Below are 16,631 nucleotides of genomic sequence, written 5' to 3' on the forward strand. Positions count from 1 at the left end.
CACACCCACACACACACACACACACACACAGACACTGGCACACCACCTCCAGCCCAGTTTTGTGCACAAGTTTTGCAGTTTACACTTGGCTTGTTGTCCTTGAAAGATTGAGGCGCCTTAATGTTCACAAACAAATAGGCGTGCGATAAGAGCAGCTTGCTCCACTTTTTCATCATCTTATTTTTTGCAATATACATATACCCAGTGCTTAGGTGCTTAGGTGGGTTGTTAGCGGGACATATGTTAAGCTCTTTGTGTATGATTCGTGCAATACTGTTTTATATAGGCTGTTTCCTGATTCATTCTGGTTTCTCTCTGCCTCATTGATAAAAATCTATCGAAATTCAGATAATTTGCCCCCATTGAATTGAGATTCTGTTTGAGCTACGACATTGAATGTTTTATTCACTTAGCACATGACTTGTTTACCATAGATAATCCTAAAAATTTGCCATAATAATCTATGTATATCTAGCTATGCATACTCTATTATTAATATATGCATTTGTACTTTCAGAGCGTTGATTATTGATTAATATTATTAATGACTTAGTCTCTTTATCTATTTTGGTCCTATCTCCTAGATAAAGAGATTCAGTATGCACCAAATTATTTCAATAGTATACACCTTACTTTCCTAATTTTTATTAAAAATATCGATAAGTATAAGTAAATATATATCGATAATTTTGTCATGTCAGATGAAGAGTTCTCATTTATATTAGGTTTATTCAAAGAAATATTTAAATTATTATCATAATTCATAATCGATAATTGGATATTATAGTACTTGATGAGAGTTTATAGATATACTACATATCTTATTAATTAATCGATAATTATTTATTTTGATGTAAATATATGTGTACCTAACTCAAGTCTTGTTACGGGATAATTACTTTATAGTTGATGCTCCAGAGATTGATAATTGATTATTATCGATTTTTGATGCTCGTCTGCTAATCATAGGATAACTGCTCGCAGTGCACACTCCACTCCACTCTGTAATGCTCTTTTATTTGCTTTTTTCTGTTGGCGCTTGTTTTGCCTTTTCGTTAATGTTTGCTCAATTTAAAAAGTTTTCTATCGCCATTTGCATTTGCACGCACTTTCGCACGTGCCTCTGCCCCAGCCTCAGTCTCTTCTTCTGCCTTAGTCATAGTCTCTGCGGCAGCAACAATGGACAAAGGGGCGGCGCCTGTGGACGTGTTGCCATGTAGCTGTAGCTGAGCTGTGGCTGAGGCTGAGGCCGAGGCAGAAGCCAAAGCATTTGCATACGCACCGTGGTACGAGCTGGACGTTGTCAAAGCAAAACTTTTCTTATATAAATATATAAACTTTTTTGTTGTTGTTGCCAAAAACTTTTAGTTTTTTTTTTCTTTCTATTTTTTTGCTTTTTGTTATTTATTTTTTGCACTTTGTCAGTTTTAATTTGGTAATGCAGTGCAGCCTCTTTCCGTAAGCGTGGCGCCTGAACAATGAATTCTGTATATGTAAATATAGAGAGATATCTATATGTATGTGTAGATATCTGCCTTCTTTTTATACCCTGAACCCATTGAAAATGGGAAATCAGGGTATAATGTTTTTGTGTAAAAGTATGTAACAGGCAGAAGGAATCATCGCAGACCCCATAAAGTATATATATTCTTGATCAGCACGACGAGCTGAGTTGATATAGCCCTGTCCGTCTGTCCGTCCGTCCGTCCGTCCGTCCGTCCGTCCGTCCGTCCGTCCGTCCGTCCGTCCGTCCGTCCGTCCGTCCGTCCGTCCGTCCGTATGAACGCCGAGATCTCAGAAGATATAAGAGCTAGAGAGCTGAAATTTTGTGTGCATACTCGTGTATACCATACGCAGTACGAGTTTGCTTTATTTTTTCGATAACTCATCCGATAACTTTTTTATCGAGAATAATCGAAAAATTGATTTTGTTTTTTGAGCCTCATCGGAGTACTATTAGACGTAGAGACTTCAGATTTACTGTGTATATACAGATAATGAATACAAACATTTTGTAATCAACAGATTTTTGATACCACGCCCCCTACGCCCCCAATTTGTAAAAAACGCATTTCAAGTAGTAGAGACTTGTGCTTCGGAATGTACACACATTTTGACCATATAATTACGCCCTGAAAATTTTATTAAGATTGTATGTTTACAAAAGAAGTTATTCACCAAGTAAATTCTCATACTATTGCCCACACTGCAGCGCAGCCCAAGCGCAGTCGCTGCTTACTGCGCAGTTAGCAGAGCGTGGGCGCGTGAGGGTGGATGCATGTGTATGTATGTGTGCGTACATAAAAGAAGTGCAGAATGATAAGAATATCAGCTTGGAGGGTTCAGGGTATCTCCTAGTCGAGCAGTCTCGACTAGAGTCTTCTTACTTGTTTTTATTTGTAGATTGTTTGGTATTTTTTTCCTTTTGTTAGGGTCCGCCCCTGTAGAATTTCAATTTCATTAGTTTAACAAATGAGCGGGGCGTGACAAGTTTTAATTTACATGCCGGACCGCAGCTGAAATTGCATGTCAATTGAATTGCGGACGGTGGAAGTTTGGGGTCGTAGCACCATGCGGTGCCAAGTTTGGGTTCAAAGTGGGTCATGTTGTGGTGCAGTTAGTGTTAGTGTTTTATGCGACACATGTGTATTTAAATATTAACAGCTCGTAAAATTGATGATGGTTAGGGCCAGCCAGCCAGACAGTCGGCCAACCGGCCAAACGCTTTATGCTTTATGAATGTCTACCATTTGCAACTTTACCTGTGCATTATTTACGAATGCATTGCAGTTAAGCATACTAAATGCGCTCTCCAGAGAGTAAATGGAGAGGGAGAGAAAGAGAGAGCGAGTGAGAGAGGGAGGAAGGTAGAGAGAGAGAGAGAGAGAGAGAGAGACAGGTGTATAGGGAGAGCGTATTGAAGGAATATTGATATTGAAAAATCATGTGGGATTCAAGCCGCCCACCTGCAGCTTATATGCACATATATATGTACATACGTGTTTGTATAATGGATCAAACTAAGGCCTGAGCTTTCAGCTCTGACTTTCCTATGACATATACAGTCGTGTTCATGAAAATAGTACTACGAACAATAAATGTTAAGCAACCAAATTTAATGGTAAACACAATACGTGTTTGTAAAGCAATTAATAAACAAATTTTAGGATAAATACATTTTGGATTTTTTTTTTTTTTTTTATATTTTATATTACATATTTTTTTAAAGTATTTTATATAATATTATCTACATATAAATATTTGAAATATGTGTATATTTCATATAAATAAAAATCTACTCATGTCTTATAGGTTTCTGCCTAAATTTTAGAAATTCTTTTAAAATTAAACATACCAAAACATGATTCTAAATTTACACCGCCATCTCTTTGAGCATCTCAATTGTCCTATGACATTGAAGTGATTATGAAACATTAGACATTCAATTTACAAAAAATGCCATAGACAATGAAATCCCTTGACCCAAAGTCTGTCTGAAATTAAAGCAGAGCTCATCAAACAGTTTTAAAAATAAACTTGATTGTTTTCTTTGGAGTCCCATCTATTGACACATTCGCATTGCGCATGTAAATAATATTCAATAAGAGAAGAAAATAAAAATGCTGGCTTTTGACCTCTGTTTTCCATGTCGACAGACTAAAAGAAAAATCAGAACTTTTCAAGGCCAACAGCTTGCAGCACTCTGAGGCGAGACAGGTTCATCCAATTGAATTTTACGATTTGTTTTGTTTATCACCAAAGAATACCTTGTAACCGAGTGGTTAGCACCTTACCCCGCCACATCAAAGAAACCAGTGCGATAACCAAATTCCAAGAATCATCTAACACGCACTCGTCCCTCTCGCTATTGACTTAAGCGGTCCAATAAATGGCTGAGCATCGGCTTACGCCAAAAAGCATTTAGGCACAAGTCAGTGTTAGAGATGTGATTTGAGATAAATACTTGTTTATACCGGCGCAAGAAATGAGACGAGTATATTGGCTGACTGTCGATCTGTTTATAGATTTGGAATTGATATATAATATATAAATTAAAATATATTTACGATTGATTATCGTATAAAGGCGTCAAAAGATATGACCGATACATACCCTAGAGTCGTAACATCGGCAATCAAGAGAACTTGGAATTATTCGAACCATACTTTGATTAATAGCATATCGAAGAAAATTCGATTCTTTTCCTGCTGTTCAAGTCAAGCTTTAATGAGTACTTTAAAGTTGCACATACCCGATGGCCTTATGACCTTATTGAAGTCAATATTATTAAGGCTATTTAATATGTATAAAATATACAAAGCTATAATACAAATCGTTTGTACTTAAAAATATATCTGTACTTGTATGAACTGTTTATATATTTTATTAATAATACATATTTCATTGGTAATTGTTACATAAATAAATATATTCATTTAAGTAACGTCAACAGCAATTAAACCAACAATTATCAATTTGCACTTTAGATTTATTTAGCCATCTCTTGGCAAACAAACTCAGCCCAAATTCCTGATTACACTTCAGTTGCAGCTCACAAGTTGAAGCTAATGAGGCGAGAGCTTTACACAAGGTCTAGACTAAAGAGCGAAAATTGAAAATAGTTTCTGATTACGCATATGTAATTGCAATAAGTGCAGCATACAATGTAATTGTATATGAATTAATTAAGTTAAGTATACGCCTCGTTGCCTGCATGCATTTAATTGGAAAACATCTCAAGCGTCTGCTGGGCGAAACAGTCTCAAATGCCAATTAATATTTCATCTTCCGCACATGTCAATATTAATTTCAAACGTCTTTCATAACAGCTCATATATACATATATACTCTATGTATGTATGTAAGGCAGCTCAGAAAAGTTTTTAAGATTCGGAAATCTCTGTGGATTTCATTTCACGCATAACTGAGAAAATCATAAATGAATGGCATTGTTTTTAGCCGTTGCTTTTATGTTCTATTGAAATATGATGAGGCTGTCTGGCTAGCAATATATATATATATACCCTGTAAAATAAACTCTATTCTAGTAAAGTCCGATTTCCTGCACACTATTTAAACTGATATCCATATGAGTTTTACGATTTATTCAATTCATATTTCAGACTTTTTTGCGAATTGCCATCATTCATAAATATAAATAACGGCATATATTTTTATAATTTCCCATTTTCAGTTGAATAAAATCATAACGATTTTATCAATATTTTCTTTACATTGAAATCAATTTCGGCGAGTTTTTCTACGTTTATTTAAAAATATATATATTATTGTAAAATATTTTTGCAATTCAATTTGTATTAAAAAAAAAATAAATATAAAATAAGTTTATGCAGTGAAGCACAATTCTTTAACGAAATTTAATCACGTTTAATCAGCTTACAGCAAATGTTTTTCTGCCAAAAATTTGCAGCTTTTGCAGGCTGAAAAATCAATTAAAATTGTTTGCCCCACTAATGATCAGGATTCACAGTCAAATTGTAGGGTATTTTCCAATTGGAATGCCTGCAATTGCAAACTTTTCAATATATTCCCAACATTTGTTTAGCTTTATAAATTTTGAGTAAAATTAATTACTTTGGCACAATGGCAGCCATGCAAAATTGTTGTAGTTGCTGGAATTGTTGTTGTTGTTGGCCGTACAAAGAAATCCAATTACGGAATACAATGCGAGGTATATGCAATTTGACCAATGCATTGGCCCAACTGAGCCAGGTCAACTGCCCAACTGCCAGCTGCCAAATGCCGAGCGCAAAGTGATTTTAGCTTAGGATTTCCACAGCTCGGCAACTAAACGTCGATATGCCTGCACTTGGCATCTTCGATTCCACATACTTATGGAGCGTACGTTGACTACGTACATATAATTGATCAGTATCAGTTAATTGATTTGCTTTATGAGGTTGCGGCTGCAGCAGTCTTTCCGCATATCCACTGAGAGAGATCCTATCATAATATTTTTTTTAATATTCTGCAGTTGGTTTGCTCTTCCTCTTTTTCATTTTGTTAGATTTTTGGCAATTGGCCATTGAATTAGCTTTTTGACTTTTGCGGCCCACTGTGCTACATTTATGAATATATCAACGAGTCGAATCGAGTCGAGTCGAGTGTCTGCCGTTGCGGATCTCTTCAAGTGTGCATGTGAGTGTGTGTGTGTGCTCATAAAGCTGCACAAATAAAACTGTCGACGATTGTAAGGCACACACAGACACACAAACAGACAAACAGATAGACAGACAGACAGACAGACAGACAGTGTGGCATGTGGCAGCCACAAAAGGCAGCGGGCAAAAAATCAGTTTGAATTGGCAGAGGCGGCGGCGGCGGCGTTGACTGAGGGGCTGAGGGACTGAAGGGTGCTGCTGTTGCAATTGCGCTGCCAACTGCTGCACTGGCACAGGAAATATTATCCGCATTGCCAAAGCATCTTAGCCAAGTCAGAGCGAGAGAGAGAGATAGCGAGAGAGAGAGACAGTGAGATGCGCTCTGAATGAGAGGCTGAAGCTGGGGGCCAGAACAAAGCGCAAAAGCGGCCAAGTGAATTTCTCAAATACAAATTCAAATGGCAAATTGACAAATGAACCTTCAGAGCATTTTTCGTTTTCATTGTATGTGTGCAGGTATGTGTGTGTGTGTCTCTGTGTGTGTGCGAATGTAGGTGGGTAATTCAGCAGTTTTTGCAGCATTTGCCTGCTGTTGTTGCTGCTGCAGCATGAAGCAAATTTTACTTGTGCCTCATTTTCAAGCTGCTGCTGCTGCTGCGTCTCTTTGAAGCGAAAACAAAAAAAGCCTAAAAGAGAAAAAATATAAAAAAAGGAAAAGCATTCGACAGGCTTTTGATGCTGATTTTGTGAAGATGTCGAGTGGGCAGCAGCGCAATGGGGTGAGTGGGGGGTGCAGCGTGTGGCTCAGAGCTGTTGCGCCGCATTGTTGCTCTGTGAAATACCCGGCTCGAACAGCTCGAGCCTCCCACCATTCTTAACGTGAACAACGAACTACAAATTGTTGTTGATAGGCCATTTTAAAGCTTTGGCTAAAGGCCGATGCCATTGGCCCATTGTTTGGCATTTCCATTTACTGGCCGAGCTTCGGTAAATTGAGATTACCAATGAGCCAACTACAATTACAATCAACAACAACAGCAACAACAACACAATGCACATTGTTCCTGAAAATGATGCTCTAAGTAAAGTCCATTTTGCTTCCTCTCTCTTTTCTGTATTTTTTTGTTTTTTTGTTTGTAATCCACCATTCCCCCTTTTTGAACGGTCTCGCATTCTTTAAAAAGTTTAAGCGGAAGCATCTGAATCAGCTTTGTGCCTGGCCAGCATTGAAAACTAATCCGAATGCCGCCGCACTCAGCTGCAAATGACGTTTTTTCTTCAGCTCTCTGTCCTCTGTCCTCTATCGAAGGTTTTTGTTGTCGTTCGAGGGTTGAGAAAATGTTGAATGCGATAGAAAGATTCTGTTCTTCATTTTATTGCTAGAGCGAAAGAAAAGATACTGAGATTATTGTAGTCAAATCGGACTCAAACCTCAAATGCTGTAAGACAGCGCCAGAGTCAAGGGCAGAGCAGATATCAAAGGAATTCAGAGTCGGGTGCGAGAATGTTGTATTGCTGTAGTCAAAGGTCGAAATAGTCAAGGACCAGACTGAAATTTGCAGACATAATTCTTGGAATTGAAATAGTTATGCTGATGGTAATAATAATTATGTTAATAATGATAATAAGCAAATTGGAAATTTAATTTAGGCGGAGAATATGTGCTTCTTATCTATTTTAATCTCTATTGAAATAATTCATTTGGGGACTTCACTATTAGCATTCGTTAGTTGTAATACTCGACTATTTAGCTTTGTATGCAGAAACACTTTAACAATCAATAATATTAGAGGCATTCCTTGAGTTAAGACTAAAACTTTCAGCTTGCTTTTGCCTATTATATTTATTCAATCGCAAAACTTATTCAAACTACAAATATTAACTCTTAGTTTTACTTTCTATTACTTCTTTTAGCTGGTCAACATTTGCTGGAACGCAGTGAACCTAACTAAAAGGAGACATCAAGAGACAGATATATATGCGTCAAGAGTGAGGTGGTGCGTGTGTAGTGAAGCGACAAAGAGGGCTCAATAAAAACAAAAAAAAAAAAAAAAAGAAAAAGCGGGCAAAAAAAACAAAAACTAAATTCGATAAGAAACTGTCGCAGTCGAGTGCAGCGGCAAAAATTTGCCTTCAGTGTGCCAGAAAAGTGGCCAAAGTGCCGAGTAATATGTAATGGAGCCCCCTTTCGCCAGCGACGGCAACATGATGTGAAACATGGCAATCGAATCAGCCAAAGCCATTTAGAGTCATCAATTGGCGAGGTCGCGACCGAGACTGGGGTCCAGGTCCAGGTCCAAGTCCAGCGGGCAGAGGGTCAGACGCAGCGACAAATACGCAGCGGGACAAATGCACAGCATGGCAGCGAAATGGAGAAGCAAAAGCAGTAGCAGCAGAGGGAGCAGCAGAGGCAGCAGCAGAGGCAGCAGCAGAGGCAACAGCAGAGGCAGCAGCAGAGGGAGCAGAATCAGCAGCAGCATCCAGCTGCCAGGTAAGTGGCACATAAAACAAAAGCTTGAACCAAAGGTCGTCAATCATTGGATTTTTTGTTCGAAAAGAAGCAAGAGGAACAGAACAGACAGAAAGAAGTAGAGAAAGAGAGAGAGAGAGAGCGAGAGAGGAAGGGTATTATAATTTTGTCATGAAATGTGTTATCAATAGAAGATATATACACTTGTAAATGTATATGTTTATGTTTGTATATACATATACCTATATATATATATATAATTATATTTATATATATATGTATTTATATAAATGAGCTTGAGACAATCGACAGACAATTGTCTGCTTGCTCACTTATAAGATAATCTCTTCGTATGAATATTGTTTCTACAAGACTTTTCTGCTTAATAAGAGATTTTATTTATTCTAACTACAAACCCAGTAATACATATAAATATTTATTAATGTAATAAACATATGTATGTATATATATATTTAACATTATTGTTTAAAAGTTTTCCGTCTCTAGACATGCCAATGTCTTTATAGCTGTAGCTAATAAAATTAATTTTATTTCGTAAATAAATCAAATGTCTGGGAATTTAAGCCATAGTTTCGCACCATTAGAGCAGCAAGTTTATCTTAATAATTTGGCAAAGTCACAGCAAAGTCAAATATAATATACTATGTAAGCAACATGTCCTAACGGTTCTTTAATCTTAAATCACATTAGAGTGAATAGATTGGCAGGCAGAGGAATAATTACTAAGATATTCAATTGCTCATGTTGAAACTCAAATACCCATATTTCAAGATATCTTAAATAGGCTAGGCAGGAATATTTATTATAAAATGAACCCATCGAAAATGGGATAACATGTTTTTTTTTTTAACATATTTACAATATGATATTAAAGGGTATTAATTCTTCGTCTAGCCAAAGTTAATAAATTATTACTTTTCTGTATGTATTTCGCTTTAAATTTATCTTTGTCATCGTTCTCTCCCACTCTCTCTCTCGCTCTTTCTCTCTCTCTCTCTCTCTCTCTCTCTCTCACTCTCTCTCACTCTCTGTCTCTCTGCCATCACTCCCCCACCGATGCTCTCTCTCATCACACAGTTTTTTCCTTTGCAGGCTGGCAGCAGCTGCTTTGGCTCCTGTGCCTCACCTGCCTGGTCGGCTGGGTGTGGGCGGATGACTGGTCGCAGAGTTGCGCCTCGAACTGCACATGCAAGTGGACGAATGGCAAAAAGTCAGCCATATGCAGCTCGCTGCAGCTGACGAGCATACCGAACACGCTGAGCACTGAGCTACAGGTGCTGGTGCTCAATGATAATCACATACCATATCTGAATCGGGAGGAGTTCTCGGCGCTGGGTCTGCTCAACCTGCAGCGCATCTATCTGAAGAAATCCGAGGTCCAATACATACACAAGGAGAGTTTTCGCAACCTGAAGATACTCGTGGAGATTGATCTGTCGGACAATAAGCTGGAGATGCTCGACAAGGACACGTTTATGGGCAACGATAGGCTGCGCATACTCTACTTGAATGGGAATCCCCTCAAGCGGCTGTCCGCCTATCAGTTTCCCATATTGCCGCATCTGCGCACCCTGGACATGCACGACTGCCTGATCTCGTACATAGATCCCATGTCGCTGGCAAATCTCAATCTGCTCGAGTTTCTCAATCTCAAGAACAATCTGCTGGAGAGCCTCAGCGAGTACGTGTTCCAGCACATGGGCAATTTGAAGACCCTCTCCCTGGAGGAGAACCCCTGGCAGTGCAATTGCAAGCTGCGTAAGTTCCGCAACTGGTATGTGGGCAGCCGGCTGAGCTCCGTGAGCCTGGTGTGCAAGGGTCCGCCGGCGCAAAAGGATCGCACCTGGGACAGTGTGGACGATGAGCTCTTTGGCTGCCCGCCCCGCGTGGAGATCTTCAACAATGAGGAGGCAACGAACATCGACATTGGCAGCAATACGACATTCAGCTGCCTGGTCTACGGCGATCCACTGCCCGAGGTGAGCTGGGAGCTGAATGGCAAGATCCTGGACAACGACAACGTGCTCTTCGACACGGAGAGCATCACGTCCGACAAGCTGTGGAGCAACCTGACCGTGTTCAATGTGAGCAGCCTGGATGCGGGCACCTACGCCTGCACGGGCACCAATCTGATCGGATCGATGACCCAAAACATTAGCATCTATTTGAGCGAGATTGTCCAGCACGTGCTGGTGAAGACGCCGGAGACCTTCTGGTACTTCGGGCTCATCATGGGCATCTTCGGCACCGTCTTCCTGCTCATCGCCATCTCGTTCGTGGTCTGCCTGTGCAAGCGCACGACGCGCCAGCATCGGCATGCCAACAAGGCGGGCGTCAAGTCGAGCGTCAGCTTCAATGACCAGGAGAAGAAGCTGCTGGACTCGAGTGTGACGACGACAACGAACGACCGCGGCGACAGCTATGGCATTGACAACAATCCCAGCTCGATCAACAAGACGGACTCCACGCTCGGCTTCAATCAGATCGAGATCCATGCCGTGGAGGCGCATCGCACGGGCTTGAGCCAGCAGCAGCAACAGCAGCAGCAACAACAACAACAGCAGCAACAGCACCAGCAGCAGCAGCATCAGCAGGGTCAGGCTGGTCAGCATATGCGGCAGCAGCTGATGACCGTCAAGGATCCCACCTGCGGACTGATCAGTGTGCCCACCTCAATGGCCGGCTACCAGCATCAGCATCAGCACCAGCATCCGCATCAACTGCACTCGCACTCCCATTCGCACGGCCATGGCCAGATGTCGGAGGAGTTTCCACTGAATGTGGGCGTCTTCCCACCGCCGCCGGAGTTCTGCTCCAATATTGTGCCAAATCCCACCTTTGGCAACATATTCATACGCGTCTCCGTCACCCAGGACATGCTCGACGGCGCCGACATCAACATGTATCCAGATCTGCTCAACATACCCAAGCGTCTGCAGGATGTCCAGTGCTCGGCGGATGGCAGCGGTGCGGGCAGCAGCAGCAGCACCACCAGCGATGGCCAAAGTGTGGCCCAATTTGCCACACTGCCGCGGCACACGGCCCGCCGTGGCATACTGAAGAAGGACTCCTCGCTGCAGCCGGGGGCAGCTGCAGCAGCAACAGCTGCCACAAATCTCTATCCCCATGACGAGATCGTTACGTACAATCTGGAGGCGGGCGGCTATCATTGTGGCGGTGGGGGCAATGGTGACATGGAGCTGCCGCTGCCACCACCGCCGCCGCCGCCGGCTGTCACCGCCGTGGTGCAGTGCCATCATCCCACGGCAACGGCAGCGGCGGCGGCCGCGGCAGCAGCAGCGCCAACCATGTCCGCTGCGAATTGCGCCAGCTGTATCAACAATGCGCCCACATCCGCCTGCAGCACGCCACCCATTGTGGAGGCGACTCCGTTGCGTGACAGCTCCGCCTATCCCAAATACGATAATATGGGACGCCGCATCACGGCCAGCGGCGGGCTGGGCAACTCGACGCTGTCGCTGCCAGACGAGAACGAGACTCTATTCAGCGAAACGACGGCCGATGCCAACATGACAGAGGCGGAGACAACGGCCCAGGATCATCAGCATCAGCAGCATCATCAGCAGCATCATCAGCATCATCATCATCAGCTGCAAACGACGGAGCCGGCGCCGGGCATGGAGAAGGGCAATGCTGGAGCTGGTGCCGGCGAGGGGGCTGGCGAGTTTGTCTCCCTCTAGTATTATGGCACACAGGTGTAAAGCGCGCCACCTGTCGGCCAATAGTTTCGTTGCCCGCTAGCAGCAGCCTGGCTGGCTAGCGCCCTCTGTCGGTCAATAGATTGTGCTGCAAAACCGAATTCAATCAGAGCTCACAGCGCAAGCAAAAACACGAATAGGAAAAAAAAAAACTCCACTGTGGCAATCGTTTTGTTTCATATCAGCCAAATTCTTCTCAAGTAACATTTTAATCTATATAATATAAATAAAATAACTGAAAAATTAACAATCTATTGACTGTCGCAGAGCCCATTCAAAGCAGAAAGCGCGAATGCGAATCCAAGAGCAATTTATGTAGAATCAAAAGAAATCTTTCGAGAATATGAGAATGTATAATGAAATGTATAATGATTTAGTAAAGCTCTCGCAAGCTAAGAACAAGAAAAGCAAAACAAATGAAAACGAAATGTAGTCTAATTAGATGTAAAAACGAAACACATATAGAATCCATGGTAACCCATTCCTAAATTTTAGATGCAATCCACTGAACAGCTTTGCCATTAACCCCGAATGCCAATTACCACAACAAAATTTGTATTTTACAGTTGATTGGCTGATTGACGGGGCGAATGGCAAACGATGATTCGAAATGTTTCCAGTGGCATTTGTCATAAATCGAGCGTAGTTTGTCTAATTTGGTAAATCGAAAAAGAAAAAAAAAAAAAAAAACAATGCTAGACCAAAGACTTAATTCCATAAGTTGTACAAAATTCGTATGTATAAAGCATATATCTGTAGATATACTTATATGGATATAGTCAATATAAAGTTAGTAATTTGTTTGCTCATTGTATAATCCACTATATATAGATATTATAGTTTCCCTATCCCCAAGTATTAAACCTGATAAATATACATATATACATTTATAATTAACTATTTTCTAAATATACGTACATATATACACATATATACTTTTTAGTCATGCCCATAGCATACATCTATGTATTAAATATATAAATATTTTAATTTACCTTCATTCATTTTATGTACATAGTAGACAAATTTTTTAGAAATTTTATAAAATCAAAAATATTTATTCATTGATTTTAAATGCGCTCAGCTCAATAGGAAAACGAAAGTTGCCAAAAAAGAAAAAGAAAATGTTTTAAAGCTCTGTTTTAAACGTTAATGCTTTTAACAATTCAACATCAGCACATTTAGATCAAAAAAAAAAAAAAAAAAAGAAATCAAATATACACACACACATACATACGTAAACTTAGTTTCTAGCTCTTCCAAAAATCAAAAACAAAATAAATAAAAGCAAAAAGCCAAAAACAATTGCGTACCTCTATCTCGTAGAACTTGTTCAGTTTTAGTTTTGTTTATGAATTATTATTTTATATGATTGGCACGAAACAATTGTAAGCTCGGCTTACACTATGCAACAAACTTTCCCTTTTATTTGCACACTTTATTTATTACTGATTGCAGATGCAAAACAAATTTCAAAATATGAATAATATATATAAATACACTTTTCTAGCTTATTTTAATGGCCTTTTTATATGTGTATGGAAAAGCTGAAAGCTGTTTAAATTATCATTTCACATTTAATTGAATTATGAATTGAATTTATAACACTTGTTAAAAAAAATTCTAACGTTTATTTGTCAATACATTTTATTAAATTAACTTCCAAATGTTTTAAATTAGTTGCCAAATAGTTTATCAACTGAAATATAGAACTGTAAATGCCAAGAAATCTGTTAGAATATGCTCAAAGTCAGCTATAAAAAAGCTAAAACCTAGAGGCTAAATGCAAAATAGCTAAAAATATCTAATGCAAATGTTGAGCTAGGTAATAAAAAGATTTCGTTATTTAATTGACTCCAAAAAGTGAGTTTTTATACCAGCTGAATGCATTTTGACTGTTGCATAATATTTTAAAATTTATTTTATCTGTTTTTAATACATTTTTAAAAATATATATTGTACATAGATAAATGCAAATTAAAAAAAAAAAAAAAAAATAAATCTCTAAAAAAATTAAATCCAAACTAGTTGAAAACTAAACAATTTTACGATCTCTAATGGAATATGCATGGGTGTAAATCATATTATATATGTATGTATATCTTCCATATATATATTCGTATAGAGTAGGAATCCGTAACTAAAAAACAAAGGCAGCAGGATGATTTTTGTGTAGAATGTTTACAACTCGAGCTTGATAAAGTAAATGTAAATTATAAATTTAAACCCTAATCGTAAGAGCGTAAAAGAACAAAAGCCAAAAAAAAATCAGCTGAATGCCACATACTATATATGTATATATAACTGTATGTATATTTATATAGTGCAACTGTTGTTTAAATATGTAAAGGTAATTGTAATGCGGATTTACTTACTCCCAAAAGGCAAATGCAAATAATGCAAAAAAAGAAGAATTAATAAATAATGCTGTCGGCCTGCTCGACTACATAATACTCGCTTACGTTCAACTACTAGAAGTAGTGCCAAATAAATGTGTTCCGATTCACCAAGCCAAGTATAAAACCTAATTCCAGTTTCACCGAATGAATTGAAAACTTGTCCCAGATTTTCTGTAAATGTTTTAATCGAATATTTATTCCGAAAGCCAATCTACCCTATTCAACGACATAAGCGAGTATTGAAATTAAATGAACAAAATCTTTAATAAATAATAGAAGGCAATACATATACATATACTATGCAAGCAAATATTTACACAGCTCCAAAAACCAAACACACACACATAATGACTCCCCCCATTTATTTTTTTGTATTTTATGGGAAAATGCTCAAATGGATTTTTGATTTTTGATGGGAAAAACAAACAATTGCTCATTAAATGCAAAACAAAAAAAAATTAATCATATAAGAATAATAGGAATTATAATATAATAAATGAGTAAAAATCAATAGCGATAAATGTCAGTAAATAGCGAATTTTTTCCCTTCTCATAGATGCTCGATAAGCTTCAAAAAATAAATACATATATATTTATATATACATATATACATATAGCTGCTGCACGTATATAGTATTGTATAAGCTCTGTGTATAGCTGAGAGATTTTTTATTTTACCATATACAAATATATAGTATTTGGTTTTTGCTTCAGATTGTTGTTGTGGCTCTATAAGGCATGGAACTGATATTTAGCTTTTGGTTCACATCACATACAAATACATTTATTTACTATTTTACTTGCATGACTGTGTATATAGTATGTATACATATAGCTGAGCTGAGTTTGTAAAAGCAAAGATTTGTATTACCCCCCCGTTCCTTGAAATCGTTTCAACTAATTAAAAAGTGTTGCTAACCACCAGAATGCAAACAGAACAGTCAAACGCAGCTAAACTCCGTAAACGTCAACATTCAAATACACACACACACTCACACACACAGAGAGGGGCATTGCGTATGCTACAAATATAGTTTTAATTACGTTCTTAGTTCGCTCAGCGCACATACATACATATATACATATACAGCAAATACCCTTCTATATAGTCAAATGGAATCAGCTCAACAACACAATGCGTATACGAGCACATTGAAGGCCAATGAGCTGCACACTAGAGATGAGCGCGTAACGCTTATAAGGAGGTAGCCTAAGCACGAGGGCATGCGGCTAGACACGAGAACCTAGGCAATAAAGCGCACTCGGAAAGCTGAACCGAATATGACCCACAATTATATTTGGATAGAAGAGTATATCAGTTTACCATTAATTAATTTATTTTTAAGATTTCTTTAAGATAGAAATATGTAAATATTTTCAATTACTATATATAAATAAAAGGTTTTTGTAAAATATTTCAAATATATTTATACAATTTTTATATATTTAATTTATTTTAGTATTATATAAGATACATTTTTTTACGTAAACATTTATAATTTAGCTGCTGCATTTATGGTTATTCCAGACTTTAGATAAGATAAACAGAAAATATTTCTATGGAATATTTTTTAATATTCTCCAATTATTACAAGTTCAAAAAATGTTTTTCTGAGATCTTTTAAGATTACTTTATATATAGTTTCATTTATTGCTTCAGACATTAGACAAAAAAAAAAAAACTTTTCTAAGACCTTTTAAAGTTACATTGAATTCTAATTAACGTCTAATTTTCTGCCTTCAATTTAATTCTAATTTACATTAATAATGCTCCACATTTTACGACTCATATCGGTCACTCTCTCACACCAGTCGTGTCACGCTGCCCTCTCATCTCTAGTGCACACTCTGAACTCCCACGTTGCATGCAATTACACAAACAAAACGCAAACATGCAGAA

General features: G+C 38.5%; 1 protein-coding gene across 5 annotated transcripts in view; it reads left to right on the forward strand.

Moving 5' to 3' along the window:
* kek6 (kekkon 6) overlaps positions 1–12,434 on the forward strand; it is a 61,679-nt gene extending 49,245 nt beyond the window's left edge. For all 5 annotated transcript variants that reach the window (XM_089265744.1, XM_089265741.1, XM_089265743.1 and 2 more), the window contains 2 exons: positions 8,037–8,613; positions 9,706–12,434. In XM_089265744.1, coding sequence (XP_089121870.1) covers positions 8,472–8,613; positions 9,706–12,314 — 2,751 coding nt within the window. In that variant the 5' untranslated portion in view covers positions 8,037–8,471 and the 3' untranslated portion in view covers positions 12,315–12,434. The remainder of the gene's footprint in view (positions 1–8,036; positions 8,614–9,705) is intronic.
* The last annotated feature ends 4,197 nt before the right edge of the window (positions 12,435–16,631 follow it).

Source organism: Drosophila navojoa, chromosome 2, assembly GCF_054131105.1.
Source record: "Drosophila navojoa isolate 15081-1374.11 chromosome 2, UAZ_NAV_1.0, whole genome shotgun sequence".
NCBI classification, from domain to species: Eukaryota; Metazoa; Arthropoda; class Insecta; order Diptera; family Drosophilidae; genus Drosophila; species Drosophila navojoa.